At 54.9% G+C, this 17,512-nt stretch overlaps 1 protein-coding gene across 1 annotated transcript; it reads left to right on the top strand.

The window, feature by feature from the left end:
- The first annotated feature begins 880 nt into the window (after positions 1-880).
- Positions 881-16,293, top strand: DISP2 (dispatched RND transporter family member 2). Its single transcript, XM_055316618.1, has 10 exons — positions 881-1,096; positions 2,544-2,681; positions 2,758-3,029; positions 9,480-9,809; positions 10,091-10,120; positions 10,269-10,392; positions 10,679-10,794; positions 10,973-11,100; positions 11,430-11,527; positions 13,033-16,293. The coding sequence occupies exons 1-10, from the start codon at positions 881-883 to the stop codon at positions 16,291-16,293; spliced, it is 4,713 nt and encodes a 1,570-aa protein (XP_055172593.1).
- The last annotated feature ends 1,219 nt before the right edge of the window (positions 16,294-17,512 follow it).

Genomic DNA, 17,512 nt, shown 5'->3' on the forward strand with positions numbered 1-17,512 from the left:
GACTGAGGCAGGAAAGCCTTGATTTTACTATTTTTATTCTTCCTGGTTTCTTGAGTCTAGCACCTGCTCAGGGACAGGCATGGGCTCCCACATGCTCCCACTGTCACGTATACACAAGCACACACATACACCTACATGCATGTATGTGTGCAAAGCAGGCATGTGTGTGTACCCACCCATGCACGTGTACATAACACAACTATTTGTATGGAAATGAGCATACACCCTTGTACCTACACACACACACACTCCCTCCTATAAGGAACATGCACATCTTCACCTTGCCACCTCCTACTTTTAGTCTCCTCCCACTCTTGAGCTACCTCCTTTGTCCTCCTCCTCCTACCCCTCTCCTCCTCCCCATCCCCCTTTCCTCCTCTTCTTCCTCAGCTCCTACATTCTCCCCTAACCCTGCCTCTTGTCGCCTCCTTGCTCCTAGCTCTCAGTGAGCTCCCTCACAGCCTCCCCCAGCCCTACCCTCACTTGTGAGTAGTTAGCCTGCAGTTCCTAGCCTGGCAAAATCTCTAATGACTCTGTAAGGGTTCCTGGGTGAGAAAAAGGAGAAGAAAAGATAATTCTGTTCCTTAGTTACAGATGAAATAAACCAGAGTTCAGGGAGTAGGAGTCCTATCTTGGCTCAAGGAATGGAAACCAGTGAATCTAGGTTCCTCCACTTTTGTCTGCTTAGGGCTCTAGCTTTATCACTTGCTATCCCTGCCTCCCAGCTCTCCACCACCATCCCCTGCTAGTGCCCAGGAATCCAGACTCCTCTATAATAGAAGGTGAAAGGAAGGGAGTGAAAGAAGGAAGTTGATCTCAGGCAAGACTGGCACTGACCTCTAACTCTAACGTTGTTCATTTGGCTTTCCACAGGGTGGCCATGGCCCAGGGCATGGTCCTGGGGGGCACCACCCCCCAGGGCCTGGTGGGCACCCCCCTGGCCATGGCCCAGGGCATGGTCCTGGGGGGCACCACCCCCCAGGGCCTGGTGGGCACCCCCCTGGCCATGGCCCAGGGCATGGTCCTGGGGGGCACCACCCCCCAGGGCCCTGCGCACCCCCACCCGGCCATGGCCCAGAGCCCTGTGTGCCCCAACGTGGCCCACCTCACTAAGGAAGCAGAAGAAAGAGGACACAAGAATGGGGAGCCTTCTGACCTGTCATGGGGCCTGACCAGAATCTTCTCTTCCTAATAAATAGCCTCTTAGAGGCCATGTTTTACCCTTAAAGAGCCTGTCTTCCTTCATATCCAACTTGGTACCCAGGGGGCCTGATGGTCTCTGAGTTCCTTAGTTATAAAATATAAATGCCCAGCCAGGCATTCTCAGAAGTTTGACTCAAGTGGTGCCCATAGCATATGGTTATAATAAGACCACCACTCCTTTCCTTTTCACTGCTGCCCTCTCCCATCAAACAGCCTCAACTGTGTCCTCATCACTTTAACCCCATCATATATACCTGGACCCAATGGGCCTTCCAAGGTTCGGTCTAGATGCCTCACTCTATAGAGCAAAAGCCTTCAATGGATCCCAACTGTCCAGACGTATTTCTCATCATTCCCTAAAAAGAGGCACTGAACTTTTCAGCCTCTTTAACTTTGCCTATTTCACCACCACCACCACCACCCCCTTCCCCACCCAGATCAAGAATACCTTCCCTCTCAGCCAGCTAAAGCTCCACCATCAATATGAAGCGTTCCCTAAAGCCCATTTAGGAAGAGAGAGGTCCTCTTTGTACACTGCCCCCACTCTGTAGTTTGCATCAACCATCACACAGGCCTGATCACACCCTACTCAGTCAGCATCAATCTACCGGCTGGCCTTTTGTATCTTCAGTCAAACTGAAGCCTCAGCCAAACAGCCAAAGCTACTCCAGGCAGGCCCACCACTCCTACACCTTCCTCCATAGATTTTCCCGCCTGGTGACCTATGCCTTGCATAGAGTGATATCTGCGCATGCAGTGATATTAGGGATACCTATATTCTAAACGCTTGTCGGTTCTGACTCTTCCCAGCCCCATCCCTCAGCCTTGGCACCTCCCTGCACATACAGCCAGCCTGCTTGCTGTGAAACCCCTTCCATGCAAATCCTACATCAGGAACCCTCTCCACTTCTCAACTCCCAGTCCTCTCACACTACCCATATCTATTCTCGCCCTCTAGCCAGGCCTGTTCCAGGCCCATCACCCACTCCCCTTCCCCACAGCCGTTCCCTGATGATAGAGCAACAAGTTTTCTAAAGTGAGTGGCTATTGGGTACCTCCCAGGCTGAAGAGGGATAGAACTGTGAATTCTCTCTCTTCCCACAGCCCATACACCACACTTGAATAAAAGAAGCCAGGCTCCAAAGCGGACGGGTACAAACCCAGGTCCAGGTCCAGACAAATGTGAGGACAGACCTAACCTGAACAGTGTCTAGTCCCATTGGGGAGGAGGAGGTTGCTGAGCAAAGCTGAGGGAAATGTGGGACCTAGGTCGCCCGACCTCTCAACCCTTGCTTCCTGCACAGTGAAGTGCCGGTGTGGAAGTTTCTCCCTCTTTCCAGCTGGAAGAGCGCGTATCAAGCAGCGAGGCTCTCTGCACGGTGCCTGGAGTCGCACTTCCTGGTCTCTTACGGGAAGATCGATGTCCGCCTGGGAAAGGCCCCCCAGGCTTCTCACAGCAGCTCTCGGACCTGGCCTGCGTAGAGGGGCCCGCCACAACCAACCCCACGGTCTTAAAGACCGCAAGCCTCCAGCGCTGGGCGTCCGCGCCGCCAGGAGCCTCTGTCCCCGCCCCCCTGGGGCCGCGCCCATTGGCTGGGCCCCTTGTCGGCCACGCCCAGCGATCTGTCCGACGCATGCGCGGGAGCCCGCCGCCGCCACCGCTTCAGCACCAGCGCCCGGACAGCGGCGCCGCCCGCGGGCATGGACGCGGGTCGCGGCAGCAGCAGCGGCGGTCCGGCTCCCGGTCCGGCTCCCGGCCCGGGTCCGGAAGGGGAGCAGCGGCCCAAGGGGGAGCCCTTGGCCTCAGACGGCAGCTCCCCGGACAGGTAGGGCGGACGGCTCCGCAGACCCAGCTCGCAGACCCTGCCAGCACCCGCGCCCCAGGTATCCCCGTAGCCGCCATATGTCTCCCTCATTCATTCCCCAGCCCCTCCCAGAGCTCCTGCCAGCGCCTCCCCGCTACCGGCCCCCTGACCACGCCCGCATTCTACCGGGTCAATTTTCTCTCTCCCTGATACCCGCTACTGTCAGTCCCCACCACCCTCACCGCCCCAGTACCTGCCCCACTCACTGTTCCTACCTTACTTCTTAAGACCCGGGGTCGGGGGTGGGGAGTTCCTCCGGTTCCTCCTCCTGAGCCCCTCCCTCTAGGCCCTGCCCCCGCATCTTCTCAGGAAGCCCCAAGCCCGCGGCGACCTCAGTCTGAGTTCCAGCTTGTCAATGTGCTCAAAGGTGCGCGGACGGCCTGGACGGGAGGATCCCCAAGGTGTGTGTCCTGGGGAGGGCAGGCACTTGCCGCCACGCCAGGGACTGTCTTTGTCCATCACCGTCCCTCTCCAGTCAACCTCCATGGCCGTCTGCGCACGTGTCGGCGTGAGTCCCCGCATGTGGCAGCTATGGGCACTCGCTAGAAGTGCAAGGGTGGGCTGGCTATGAGGCTCAGGCTGCAGTCAGTACCATCCCTGAAGGAGTTCCAGGCTGGCAGGACCGGAGGAGCACCTCACTCGGGGCCCAGATCTTGGTGCCTCTCCTCCACCTTCCTCCGTATGTCTGAGGGAACAGCCCAGCCAGGTAGCAATATGGCGCAATTTCTGTGCCCTGCCTGGTCTGCCACCCTCAGAATCCCTCCCCTGACATGACCCTGCCTCTCCCTCTCCTGCCTGGACTGAAATAAGAGACTTTCTTTGGGGGCAAGAAAGCAGAGATGAACATATCTCTACACTGCCCCGGTTGTAATGTACATTCTATACCTCAGACCAAAGAGGAGGCCCCACAAGTAGAGAAAAATGTTTTCTTCCCTCTATTGTTAACACATCGGTCTGGATAGAGTTAGCCAGACTCTGTTACTCTGAAAGGCACAGAGCTTTCTTCAAGGGAGTGAGACTCAGGATGGATGCATTCCCTGGACCAGAGGGCTACCTGGGCTTACTGACTGACCAAAGAGCAAGGGATGAGCAAGGCAGGGACAGGACAGGGCAGAGTAGGAGCTTGGGACCAGGAATATCCCTAGAAGGAGATGGAGAGTCCTTTGCTGCCTTGGATATTTCATCAGGGATATGCCTTGTCTGGTCTGACCATTTCCCCTGCACATGGGGGTCGTTCTTGGGAACAGGAACCACTTGCTCTCCTTCAGCAGCTCTCTGGGACCTCTGGCTTCTCTATGCACTTCTCCAGAGACCCTGGACACTAATCAGGCAAAGGTAGACAGTTCAAATCAAGAAATATAAATATGTTCCTGCTGAGCTAAGTAATACTCCGGAGACAAATAGACAGTGAATAGAACAGTGAATGGAACCCACATGGTTCTTTACTAATTGATTGACTCCAGCGCAATTTGAAATAGTTCATTCTCTGGTTTTTAAAATTATCTTTTTATTTTCCTAGTGGCATGAAATGCTCCCTCATCTGTCTTGGCCTCTCTGTGGAATCACATGGATGTCCATATTGCTATGTGTCTGTGGCCCTGGGGTGCAGTTAAAGCACATGTACATTTACCTCTCATGAGTCTCCTGGTGGGGGCTCTGTGTCTGGGGCCCTGTCAGCCAGACCCTGGCTGCTTTAGTTTTGGCCACTTGAGGAAACCTGTGTCACCACTTTCCATCCCCCTGCTTGCCTGCCCCAGTCACTTGGGTTATAGACCAGCCTAAGTTCTTCACACTTGTCAGACCCATAGAACTGAAGGGGTAAGAATGAAAGGCCCCTGGGAAGAAAGCAAGACCTGGGGTGTTTAATTTATATTATTATTATGTCTCCTGAGAACAGAGGGCAACAGGAGCTGGCAGGAGAAAGCTTTTATTCTCAAAAGAGTTTAGCTCTTCTCCTTGGTGGTGGGGGGAGCGGGGGTTGAGACAAAGGCCCAATTCCACAGCAGCTGGGATGTGGAGGGTTTCAAATTCTGCCACATTGACAATGATGGACACCATCAAGAAGGATGAGATTTGGGAGCAACTGATCTTAGGTCCCTGGAGAAGGATAAGAGAGGTTGAAAAGAAGAGGCTGGGGCCAGGGAGACCCCAGTAGAAGCAAACCAATGGTAGAAGGCTGTAATCCTTGTTGAACAGAAGCCAGCTAAAGAACAGCGTAGGCTTATGGGCTTTGGCGGACTGGTTAAGGGGGTGCTTTTTTTCTCCTCCAGCACTTTTTCTCCTCCAGCACCCCCATAGTGCTAGCTACCCTTAATGGAAAAAAAAAAAAGCAGTCCAAGTGGAGCAGGTGAGGAGCCTGGCTCCTAAGCAAAGCCCAGGACTCAGTCAGTCAGTGCTCTAAGGCCATGAGTAGCTGGAATAGACACCCTGGCTGCTCCACCCCCCTGACCCCTGGAATGCAGGCTTTGCTTCAAAGAAGTAGACCAGTGGGTGTCTGGCTGGCTGGTCAGTGGAGCATGCAACTCTTGGTCTCAGGGTTGTGAATTTGAGCCCCACCTTGGGTGTAGAGATTACTTTAAAAATAAAATCCCTCTCTCTCTCTCTCTCTCTCTCTCGACTATCATAAATAAATAAAAATTAAAAAAAAAAAAATAAAAATAGGGATCCCTGGGTGGCGCAGTGGTTTGGCGCCTGCCTTTGGCCCAGGGCGCGATCCTGGAGACCCGGGATCGAATCCCACGTCGGGCTCCCGGTGCATGGAGCCTGCTTCTCCCTCTGCCTGTGTCTCTGCCTCTCTCTCTCTCTCTCTCTCTCTCTCTCTCTCTCGACTATCATAAATAAATAAAAATTAAAAAAAAAAAATAAAAATAAAAATAAAATCACTTTAAAAAAAAAAAAAAAAAAAAAAAAAAAAAAAAATAAAATCCTGGGGCACCTAGGTGGCTCAGTCAGTTAAGTGTCCAACTCTTGATCTCAGCTCAGGTCTTGACCTCAGGATGGTGAGTTCAAGCCCCATGTTGGGCTCCACACCCTACTTTAAAAAATAAATATTTAATTAAATAATTAAATCTTGGGGTGCCTGTGTGATTCAGTCAGTTAAGCATCCAATTCTTGATTTCTGCTCAGTTCATGACCTCAAGGTTGTGAGATCAAGCCCTGCATGGGTCTCAGTAGGCAGGGAGCCTACTTAAGATTCTCTCTCTCCCTCTTCCTCTGCCCCTCTCTTCCCACCATGCTCATTCTCTCTCTCTCTCAAAATAAAATGAAATAAAATATCTAAAAATAATAAATCAATAAAGGACAGACCAAGACTAATGGGTCATTTTCATGTCTTCAGGATAACCCAGACCAAGAGTGGTGCCCAGCGTGTGTAGGTGCTCAAAAAAGACCTGCAGGGATCCCTGGGTGGCGCAGCGGTTTGGCGCCTGCCTTTGGCCCAGGGCGCGATCCTGGAGACCCGGGATCGAATCCCACGTCGGGCTCCCGGTGCATGGAGCCTGCTTCTCCCTCTGCCTATGTCTCTGCCCCTCTCTCTCTCTCTCTGACTATCATAAATAAATAAATATTAAAAAAATTAAAAAAAAGACCTGCAGAACAAAAACCTTAAAGTAAATGTCCACACTTATGCACATAAACCCAGACCATTCATACAGCTTTTCTTCGGCCCATGGGGATGGGCCAATAAGGTATTTTATTTGCCAGGACACTGGTTGCTATATCAAATTTATGGGTCTCTGAGGTTTTGCTTTTTTTTTTTTTTAAAGATTTTATTCATTTATTCATGAGAAACACAGAGAGAGAAAGAGAGAGAAGCAGGCTCCATGCAGGGAGCCCGATGTGGGACTCGATCCTGGGACTCGAAGATCACACCCTAAGCCGAAAGCAGGTGCTTAACTGCTGAGCCACCCAGGAGTCCCTGAGGTCTTGCTTTAGAACAACTTTGGTCAAATTCCTATTTTTCTAAATGTTGAGTTAATTAAAAAATAAGTATCAGTAATTTAAATCATGAGTTCAAGTTCTGATGCAGCTTTTAAATAAAAGAAAGTATTTATAATTATATATGTAGTGAGATTCTCAAAGTGTGAGAAGTTCTAAAATGGAGATCTATTATCTGAGGTGCCTAGAGAGGTCAAATCGTAAATATAAATATACTTCTTTTTTTTTTTTAAGATTTTACTTATTTATTCATGAGAGAGAGAGAGAGGCAGAGACACAGGCAGAGGGAGAAGCCGGCCCCATGCAGGGAGTCCGATGTGGGACTTGATCCCGGGTCTCCAGGATCATGCCCTGGGCTGAAGGCAGTGCTAAACCGCTGAGCCACCCAGGGCCACCCTAAATATACTTCTTAAACTACATGCTCCCTGTAGCACTGAGTGCAAGAACAGGCAGGAAAGCAAATGTGTCTTCCACATTCCAGGCTCCATGGCAGGCATGTCATGTATGTTAAACCAGTTAATTCCTATACCAAACCTGAGAAGAGGCATGATCATTATACTCTTACTCAATAGACAAGGATACCAGCACTCCAAGAATTATGTGTCTTTCCCAAGGCCCCAGAGCTACAGGATAATAGAGCCAGGAGCCCACCTCCCCATTTTGCTCTCAGCATAAGGGTCATTTCTTCCCACACTGCTATGCCACCAGCCATCCTTCTGGGAGGAAGAGGAAGAGCTTGCCTATTCTTTCCAGTTCCTCTACTCAGTTTCTGGGCAAAAACCAGCCTCTCTGGACAATGTCTACCTCACACCGTGGCTGGGGGACACCTGGGTGGCTCAGTGGTTGAGTGTCTGCCTTTGGCTCAGGTTGTGATCCCAGGATCCTGGGATCAAGTCCTGCATCAGGCTCCTCACAGGGAACCTGCTTCTCCCTCTGCCTGTGTCTCTGCCTCTCTCAGGAACTTGGTTCTATGGCCATCTACTCCTGTCCTAGGTATGGCAATCCTGCCCCTGAGTGGGACTCCGCCTCCCCCCACCCCCCCACCCAAGGAGTGGGGCTGGGTTCATGCACTGAATACTGCCCTCATGAGTAATTTTGAAAGAAGTATCTATTGCCAACTCCTCTTTGGCAAGTTCTTTTGGGGTCCCGACTCCCTCTCCCAGCTGTGCACACTCTTGCAAAGCAAGACCTTCTGCCCCATGGCCCAAGGGTGGTGGAAGGGCAGAACTTGCCTCCGCTAAACCTTTCCTGACTACACTCGCCCCTGTCAAAGTTGGGCCTTCCTCTGGGCTCCTTCAGCCCTCTGTGACTTCCTCTCTCACAACACTCAACATGCGGGACTGTTGTCAACATCTCCCACCTACTATGAGTGCCTAGAAGACAAAGATGAAACTTACTCATCCCAGCGCCACCATTAGTAGCCCATCTAGTGCTCAGTAGTCACCCAACAAACATTCCTTGGGCACCTTCTGAGTGCAGGGCACTGTTCAAGGCACTAGGGCTACAGAGGTGAACAGAGGCATGGGGCCCTGCTCTCCCAGAGCTCACATTCCACACAAGAAGCAGGCAGTAAACATGACCACTGTATAATGTCCGGTTGTGGCAAATGCTGTGAAGAAATATGAAGCAGGGTAGCAGGGTAGAGAGCTGGCAGGTGCTTATTTAGAAAGGGTAGCCAGGGAAGGCTTCTCTTAGAAGGTGGTAGTTGAACTGAGACTAAAGGGAGGCTGTGAGCCATGCAGTTATCTTGGGGGAAAGCATGCTGAGGTGACAGCAGAGAAAGTTCAAAGGCTCTAAGGTGGGAACAAGATTGCCGGAGGCACTCAACAAACATCTGCCATGAGAATGAGCAGGGGATAGCCCCAGAAAGAGCTCAAGACTGCAAGTCAGCCTGGGTTTAAGGCCGCTCTTCATGTCTTGCTGAACCTATTTTCACATCTATAGAACAAGGAAAGTATTTCCCCTGTAGGGTTTTTGCGAGGAGTACATAAGATCACATATGTAAAAGCACAGTGTGGGATCCCTGGGTGGCGCAGCGGTTTAGCGCCTGCCTTTGGCCCAGGGCGCGATCCTGGAGACCCGGGATCGAATCCCACGTCAGGCTCCCAGTGCATGGAGCCTGCTTCTCCCTCTGCCTCTGTCTCTGCCTCTCTCTCTCTCTCTGTGACTATCATAAATAAATAAAAATTTAAAAAAATAAATAAAAGCACAGTGTCTGGCATGTAGCAGGCTGCCAACATTGTCTTCAGAGCATATGGACAGATGAGGGAAGAAGACAATGGTGCCGAGAGGTAGGGCTGGGAATGGATCGCTAGAGGCTGCACCCTCCTCACCTCTTCCCCAGGACTAATAAGCCAAACAACCCTGAGTCCCCCTGCCCAATCTCTTGTCTCAGCCTACTGAACAATGCTGGGGCATGGGGTGGCCCACCCCCACCCCCTCTAACCCCATCACCCTTGTCTCCTCTCTCCCCAGGTCCCAGAGCAAGGCCGTGGCCTCTGAGGCAAGCCCAGAGAAAAGCTGCTGCCCCCACAGTGGCCCCCTTGAGGACCCTTCTAGTTCTTCAGAACCCCCACCAGCAACTTCCACCCTCCAGCCTGTGCGCCCAACCAGCCCCTTGGCCCCTGCACACTTCACCTATCCCCGGGTGCCACAGGAATACCGGGGGGACAGTTCCCTGCCGGGGCTTGGGGACCGGGCAGCTCTCTGTTCCCATGGTTCTAGCCTCAGTCCTTCCCCAGCCCCCTCACAGCGAGATGGGGCCTGGAAGCCACCATCTGTGCAGCACCATGTGGTCAGCGTCAGGTAAGGAGGGGTCCCGCAGCCTGCAAACTCCCACTGGGAGATGAGGCCGGGCTTAAAAGTGGGGTGAGCCCCCCGGCTCTGGACTCCTTCATTAAAAGGCAGCCCAGGATGTCCCATGCCTCTAATGGAGGAGGCAGCCTGGATGGAAGAGGCAGTAAGGGTTGGAGCTTGGGAGCAGAACAGCCTGAAAGCATTAGTACCATTTTCCTCAGTCCCCACACCCTACCACCCATCCTACAAGAGGGCTCTGACAAGCAAGTGTCTTTTCTTCCCTTCCACAGGCAGGAACGGGCCTTCCAGATGCCAAAGAGGTAGGCCTGGGCCTTCTGTGGCCCCCTAGGCGTGACTAGGCTGGTGCCAAGTTTGGCCCTATCACCCCTTTTTGGTGACTCTGAAGCTCACCACACCCTGCTACCACACCTAATACCAGTTCCTGTGGCTTCTCTTCCTCTTTCCCAGCTATTCCCAGCTGATTGCCGAGTGGCCAGTGGCTGTGCTGCTGCTGTGTCTGGCTGTCATCCTCCTCTGCACGTTAGCTGGACTGTTGGGGGACCGGCTGCCCGACTTCTCTAAGCCCTTGCTGGTAAGAGGCTAAGGAGAGGGACAGGGACCCCCCATGCCTGGCCACCTCAGTTCTGTCTGGGGCAGAAAGTTGGAGCAACCCAGATGGAGATGGGAAGGCAATGGTGGGCTCTTGACCCCTAGAGAGCATTACGGAGATAATACAGAGGTAATACTCTCATCCAACAATCCATAAAGGTGGGCTGGCCTTCCCTGCTCCAGGGACCCAAAGGGGCAGAGCCAAGAAGGCCCAAATGGAGCAATCCTCCTTCTGCCCACCTGATCTTCTCTGTCTTCCCCTCCTGCAGGGATTTGAGCCTCGAGACACAGACGTTGGGCGCAAGCTAGTAGTCTGGAGAGCACTGCAAACCCTCACAGGCCCCAGGAAGCTGCTTTCTCTCTCTCCAGACCTTGAGCAGAACAGGTAGTGGGTTTCCATCTTTCCACCGTTGAAGGAAAAGGGGGAGAGAGATAGGGCATCGGGTGACCTCCCCAGATGCAGATCAGAGGGATTTGCTGAGGTCCCCTGGGAAGTGGTGTCTGACCTCCTCTGAGCCCCCATCCCTTAATGGTGCCTGGCATAGCTTTTCTCTCTACCTCAGCTCAAACCTCCATATCACTCTGAGCCCCACACCCTGGAGCAGTGCCCAGGAGGGCTTAATCCGGCCTCGAAGAATGGTGGAGCCCTTGGAGGACAGAGGGCAGGACAGCTTCTTCTGTGGCCCACCTGGTAAGCTGCAACCGGCCAGTTCCTGCCTTTAATGGTGGTCCCCATCACACCTACTAGAACAGAGGGGCCCAGAAAAACAAATCTGGGCAGACAGAAAAGGAAGGAGGCCGCTGGCCATGTTCAAGCCAAGGAAGTTGGGTTACAGTTGAGAGGCTGAGGTAGGTCTCGGGGGCTGGGTTGGGGGCAGGGCCCCAGATAGGGCACCTAGGCACACCTTTCAGACCTCTGAGGATCTGAATGAACCTCATATGGCCCTGGGTAAGCAACTTCCCTCTGGTGGGCCCAGGACCTGATGCCAAAGAACTGAACTCTGGGGGGGTGTGTTGCAGAGAAGAACTATGCACAGCTGGTGTTCATGTCCACCTCAGCGGGCAGCCTATGGAACCTGCACGCCATCCATTCCATGTGTCGAATGGAACAGGACCAGGTGAGCTGATGGAGGGGGAGGTGCCAGGGGTTGGGAGGGGCAGGGGCCATAAGGACCTCAGTGACCTAATCCCCAGGAAATACAGCTGAGCCAGGACTGCCAGGGTGGACTGGGGAAAAGAGTATTCCCTGCTTAGAAAATTATTCCAACCCTGTTGAAAGGCTCCAGACTGGGGTGGGGAAAAAAGAGTCACTGTCTTTAGAAAAGCCTAGACATAGCCAAGACACAGAGACTATGCAGAGCCTGGGATTTTCAAAATGTCCTGAAAAGGAGCCTCAAGATCTGTTGAGGAGGCCCCACCCCAAGGCCCCCAGGTTCCATCAACCCAAGCAGTGCCAATCCCATCATGCTAACTGGAGAGCCATACAGCATAACATCTGAAGGAAGATTTGCTGTGAAAAACAGTGTAAACAGCACGGAGTAGCCCCAGGCACTCCACACAAGTGTATCTGAAATACCAAGACACTGGTTAGGAACATGTGTCCTGGAGTCAGATTCCTGAATTCAAGGCCCATTCTTTTTTTTTTTTTTTTAAGATTTTATTGTTTATTTAAGAGAGAGCAGGGGGAGGACCAGAGGGAGAGGGACAAGCAGACTCCATGCTGAGCACAGAGCCCCCCACATGGGGGGGGGCTCAATCCCAGGACCCCAAGATCACAACTGAGCCAAAATCAAGAGTTGGACACTTAACCGAATGAGCCACCCAGGCGCCCCAAGGCCAGTTCTAATACTCCCTAGCTGTGTGACGACTACAGGCATGTTCCTTAATGTCTCAGTGCCTCGGGCTTTGTATATACAAAATACAGAAAATAATGGTACTTTTCTCATAAGGATGTTGTGACAATTAAACAAGATAGAATTTGCCATAATGACTGGCAATAGAAATCTCTCAATAAATGTTGCTATGGTCAGCATGATCTCAGGCCCAAGACCATAGAGCCAGTTGGCAGTGAAACAGAGCCTCTGATTCCCAGGCCAGTGCCCTCCAGAACTGTACCAGCTGTTGTAATGTGTTATGTCAACAGCAGGTGGGACAGAAAAGAAGGCATGAGGTCCGAAAAAGAAACAACTCTGTCCCTCAGAGGGTTTAAGCAGACCAGTGGACAGAAGGAGGGGGCAAAGGCTTGGCACCGGCCCTGACCCTGGAATGTTTTGGCTCCCACTTTTCCCACTGTTTGTTTCCAGTTCCTTGGACCCCTGACTCATCTGTGGCCGACACTTCCACTTCCACTCCCGGCTCAGGCAGTGCAGAATTGGGGTGCATGACCTGCAGGGGACTTAGGGCAGAACCTCAGGCAGTATTCCTGAGGCTCCTCTCTGGTAGAGTCAAGATGTAGCCAGGAACCAAATGCAGCTCTGAGACACACCATTTCTGTGGGACGATCAAGATGCCTCTCTGCCTCTGCCCTATAACCTGACAGGAGGTGAGAGGGCCTTGGACAGGGCTGTGGAAGCTGGGCCCCTGCCTTGCCCCTGAGCTCTCTCCTGCTGTGTGTGCCATACAGATCCGCTCCCATACCCACTTTGGGGCTCTGTGCCAGCGTACGGAAGCCAATAAGTGCTGCCCCAGCTGGTCCCTGGGCAACTATGTGGCCGTGCTCTCCAACCGCTCCTCCTGCCTGGACACAACTCAAGCGGATGCAGCCCGAACACTGGCCCTTCTGCGGGCCTGTGCCACCTACTACCACCGCGGTGCCCTGGTGCCCTCTTGTCTGGGCCCTGGGCAGGACAAACCCCCACACTGTGTCCAGGTTCCCACCAAGTGCTCCCGGAACAGTGCCATCTACCAACTCCTGCACTTTCTGTTGGACAGGGACTTCCTGAGTCCCCAGACGGCCGACTACCAGGTGCCCTCCCTCAAGTACAGCCTGCTCTTCCTGCCCACTCCAAAGGGTGCCTCCATGATGGGCATCTACCTGGACCGCCTGGCCACCCCCTGGGGGCTCTCTGACAATTACACATCCATCACTGGCATGGACCTGGGCCTCAAGCAGGAGCTGCTGAGGCACTACCTGGCCCAGGACACAGTGTACCCCTTGCTAGCCCTGGCTGCCATCTTCCTCAGCATCGCCCTCTACTTGCGCTCCCTCTTCCTCACACTCATGGTGCTGCTGGGGGTGCTGGGCTCCCTGCTGGTTGCCTTCTTCCTCTACCGAGTGGCCTTCCGCATGGCCTACTTCCCCTTCGTCAACCTGGCAGCCTTCGTCCTGCTCAGCAGCGTGTGCGCCAACCACACCCTCATCTTCTTCGACCTGTGGCGCCTCAGCAAGAGCCAGCTGCCCTCTGGGGGACTGGCCCAGCGCGTGGGCCGCACCATGCACCACTTCGGCTACCTGCTGCTGGTCTCGGGCCTAACCACAGCGGCGGCCTTCTATGCCAGCTACCTGAGCCGCCTGCCAGCCGTGCGCTGCTTCGCCCTCTACATGGGCACGGCCGTGCTGGCGCACCTGGCGCTCACGCTCGCCTGGCTGCCAGCCTCCGCCGTGCTCCACGAGCGCTACCTGGCACGCGGCTGTGCGTCCCGGGCGCAGGGCCAGCGGGGAGGCAGCGCTCCCCGGCGACTAGCGCTGGCCCTGCAGCGGCGGCTCCGAGGCCTTCGGCGGGCGGCGGCCAGCACCTCGCGCCTGCTCTTCCAGCGCCTCCTGCCCTGTGGGGTCATCAAGTTCCGCTACATCTGGATCTGCTGGTTCGCCGCGCTGGCGGCAGGGGGCGCCTACATCGCCGGCGTCAGCCCCCGCCTGCGGCTGCCCACCCTGCCACCGCCCCGCGGCCAGGTCTTCCGGCCCAGCCACCCCTTTGAGCGCTTCGACGCTGAGTACCGCCAGCAGTTCCTGTTCGAGCGGCTGCCTCAGGGCGAGGGCGGCCACATGCCCGTGGTGTTGGTGTGGGGCATCCTGCCCGTGGACACCGGCGACGCGCTGGACCCTCGCAGCAACAGCTCCCTGGTGAGCGACCCTGCCTTCTCGGCGAGCGGTCCCGAGGCCCAGCGCTGGCTGCTGGCACTCTGCCACGCGGCTCGGAATCAGAGCTTCTTTGGAGCCCAGCCGGAGGGCTGGCCCACGCTGTGCTTCATGGAGGCCCTCCAGCGCTGGGTGGCGAGCCCTGGTTGTGCCCGCCTGGGGCCTGGCCTCTGCTGTGGCCACTCGGGCTTCCCTTGGGCACCCCAGCTTTTCCTGCACTGCCTCAAGATGATGGCTCTGGAGCAAGGCCCCAACAACACCCGAGACCTAGGACCCCGCTTCGATACCCACGGCAGCCTGGCTGCCCTGGTTCTGCAGTTCCAGACTAACTTCCAGTATAGTCCAGACTACAGCCAGACCCATCATTTCTACACTGAGGTCAGCCACTGGCTGGCAGCGGAGCTGGGTAGGGCACCTCCCGGCCTCCACCGAGGTTGGTTTACCAGCCATCTGGAGCTGTACAGCCTGCAGCACAGCCTGAGCACAGAACCTGCTGTCGTGCTGGGCCTGGCTCTGGCGCTGGCCTTTGCCACACTGCTGCTGGGCACCTGGAACGTTCCACTTAGCCTGTTCTCCGTGGCAGCAGTGGCAGGCACCGTACTGCTCACAGTAGGGCTCCTGGTTCTCCTGGAATGGCAGCTCAACACTGCGGAAGCCCTCTTTCTCTCTGCTTCTGTGGGCCTCTCAGTAGACTTCACCGTCAACTACTGTATCTCTTATCACCTGTGCCCGCACCCTGATCGCCTGAGCCGCGTGGCCTTCTCACTGCGCCAGACCAGCTGTGCCACAGCAGTAGGGGCTGCAGCCCTGTTTGCAGCCGGTGTGCTCATGCTGCCCGCAACAGTGCTGCTCTATCGCAAGCTGGGCATTGTCATTATGATGGTCAAGTGTGTCAGCTGCGGCTTTGCCAGCTTCTTCTTCCAATCTCTGTGCTGTTTCTTTGGGCCAGAGAAGAACTGTGGGCAGATCCTCTGGCCTTGCGCCCACCTGCCATGGGATGCTGGAACTGGGGAGCCAAGTGGGGAGAAGGCTGGCCGCCCACGATCAGGGCCAGTGGGAGGGGCGCCGGGATCCTGCTCAGAACAGTACGAGCTACAGCCCCTTGCCCGGCGCCGGAGCCCCAGCTTTGACACCAGCACGGCCACTAGCAAACTGTCCCACCGGCCCTCAGTACTCTCAGAGGATCTACAGCTGCATGATGGCCCCTGCTGCCCCCGGCCCCCACTGGCCCCGGCCTCCCCAAGGGAGCTGTTCCTGGACCACCAGGCAGTCTTCAGCCAGTGTCCAGCCCTGCAGACCTCCTCTCCCTATAAGCAGGCTGGCCCCAGCCCCAAAACCCAAGGCAGGAAGGATTCCCCAATGCAGAAAGCTGAGCCTGTGCAGGCCTCACCAGAAGCCTCCACCCACTCTCCCAAACCCAAGGCTGTGGAGCCTCCCGATTGCCTCTGCTCCTCAGCCAGCACCCTGGAGGGGCTCAGTGTCTCTGATGAGACCTGCCTGAGCACCTCTGAGCCCAGCGCCCGAGTACCAGATTCTGTGGGTGCCTCCCCAGATGACCTGGATGAAACTGAGCAAACAGTACCGGAGCGGGGCCAGCTGAATGGGAAGCGGGACACCTTATGGCTGGCACTGAGGGAGACCGTGTACGACCCATCACTGCCTGCCTCCCACCAGAGCAGCTTGTCCTGGAAGGGCCGTGGGGCGCCAGGAGATGGCAGCCCTGTGGTGCTGCCCAACAGCCAGCCAGATCTGCCAGATGTTTGGCTCCGCAGGCCCAGCACCCACACTTCAGGCTACAGTAGCTGAGGGAGGCCGGATTAGGGCACAGAGCTGGTCAGAGGTGACCAGGCAGCCCAGACTGGAGCCAAATGGCATGCATCTCCCCACGTCAGCATGGAGAGGTGTCACCTCCGACCTGTGGATTTTAAACCCTGCCACATGTTTCAGCCTTCGTCCAGGCTGTTGCTTACTCTCCACACCCAGAGGATTCAGTGGGGAGGATCTTTGGAGAGAAATGTCACAAGCTCACGTCTCGTGGCTTGCTGAGGTCTCATCTGTCCCTGTAATGCCAACCAGGACCTCTTGGAGGGGGAAGGCCAGGTGTGTAGCTCCAGGTATTAGGGGTAGGCTGACCTGGCCCCCACACCAACTGGGAGTAAGGAACCCAGTCCTTGGGACCCTGCCAGGGCACCTCTCCAACCAAAAGAGCCCTGAGGAAACTCAGGAGCCTCCGGGACCTCACACCTTTCAGGGGCTCTTTATCAGGACACTTCCTTCTCTTTGGGGGTGCTTCTCTGGGCCAGGATTAGGCCGAGGCCTCTTTCCTGAATGGCCCTACCCCATCACGCTCCCCAGTCTGACCAGAAATTTATCAAGGCTGGGCCGAGATGACTGCTGGGAATGAAGCAGGGGGAGGAGGGCCAGGCCTCAGAGTATCTCCAAATTGCAGGATAGTCCCTCACAGGGAGCCCCTCTGGCACAGGAAGAGTGCTCCCTCCTGTAAACAAACAATAAGAATCCTTTATATCCTGCACCTCTTAGTTTACAGAATTCTTTACTTGCATACCCATTGTCCCCTTGGACTCTCACCATTCACTACGGGGCAACCTGCAATTAGCCAGGCCCTTATCCCCCTAATTTATAGGTCAAGTCATTGAGAATAAGTAAGGTTAAATGATTTACCCACAGTCACAGAGCTTGTAAATGGGAGAGCAGTTTTCCTGGCTCCCTCCACCACTAGAACTCCCACTCTCCTGGCTACCTGCCCAAGGGACATTGCCTGTGGCTAACCTGCTGGTTCATCTCACCGGTGTCTCTGAGTACACTCTTACCCTTCCTCTCTTCAGATCTCTATCTCCAGACAGAGCTATACTCTGAGCAAGCCGGGAGTTGCTCTGCATCTGCTTTGTGCTTCCCTCCAGATCCACTGAGAACCTACCCACACTGGGGCATCATGGCTGATCTGATTTCCCAGGTTCAGGGCCAGGGGCATGCTTCTTCCATAGCCAGGGTATGGAGAGCCTCT

This window comes from Nyctereutes procyonoides, unplaced genomic scaffold (genome assembly GCF_905146905.1).
Source record: "Nyctereutes procyonoides isolate TBG_1078 unplaced genomic scaffold, NYPRO_anot_genome, whole genome shotgun sequence".
NCBI classification, from domain to species: domain Eukaryota; kingdom Metazoa; phylum Chordata; class Mammalia; order Carnivora; family Canidae; genus Nyctereutes; species Nyctereutes procyonoides.

Bases quoted from the DNA above. Each gene is read 5' to 3' on its own strand.
- DISP2 (XM_055316618.1), top strand. From the start codon at position 881: ATGGCCCAGGGCATGGTCCTGGGGGGCACCACCCCCCAGGGCCTGGTG. The intron at 2,682-2,757 runs GTAGAGGGGCCC...CCGCGCCGCCAG, and splicing joins AGCTCTCGGACCTGGCCTGC to GAGCCTCTGTCCCCGCCCCC. The intron at 3,030-9,479 runs GTAGGGCGGACG...CTCTCTCCCCAG, and splicing joins GACGGCAGCTCCCCGGACAG to GTCCCAGAGCAAGGCCGTGG.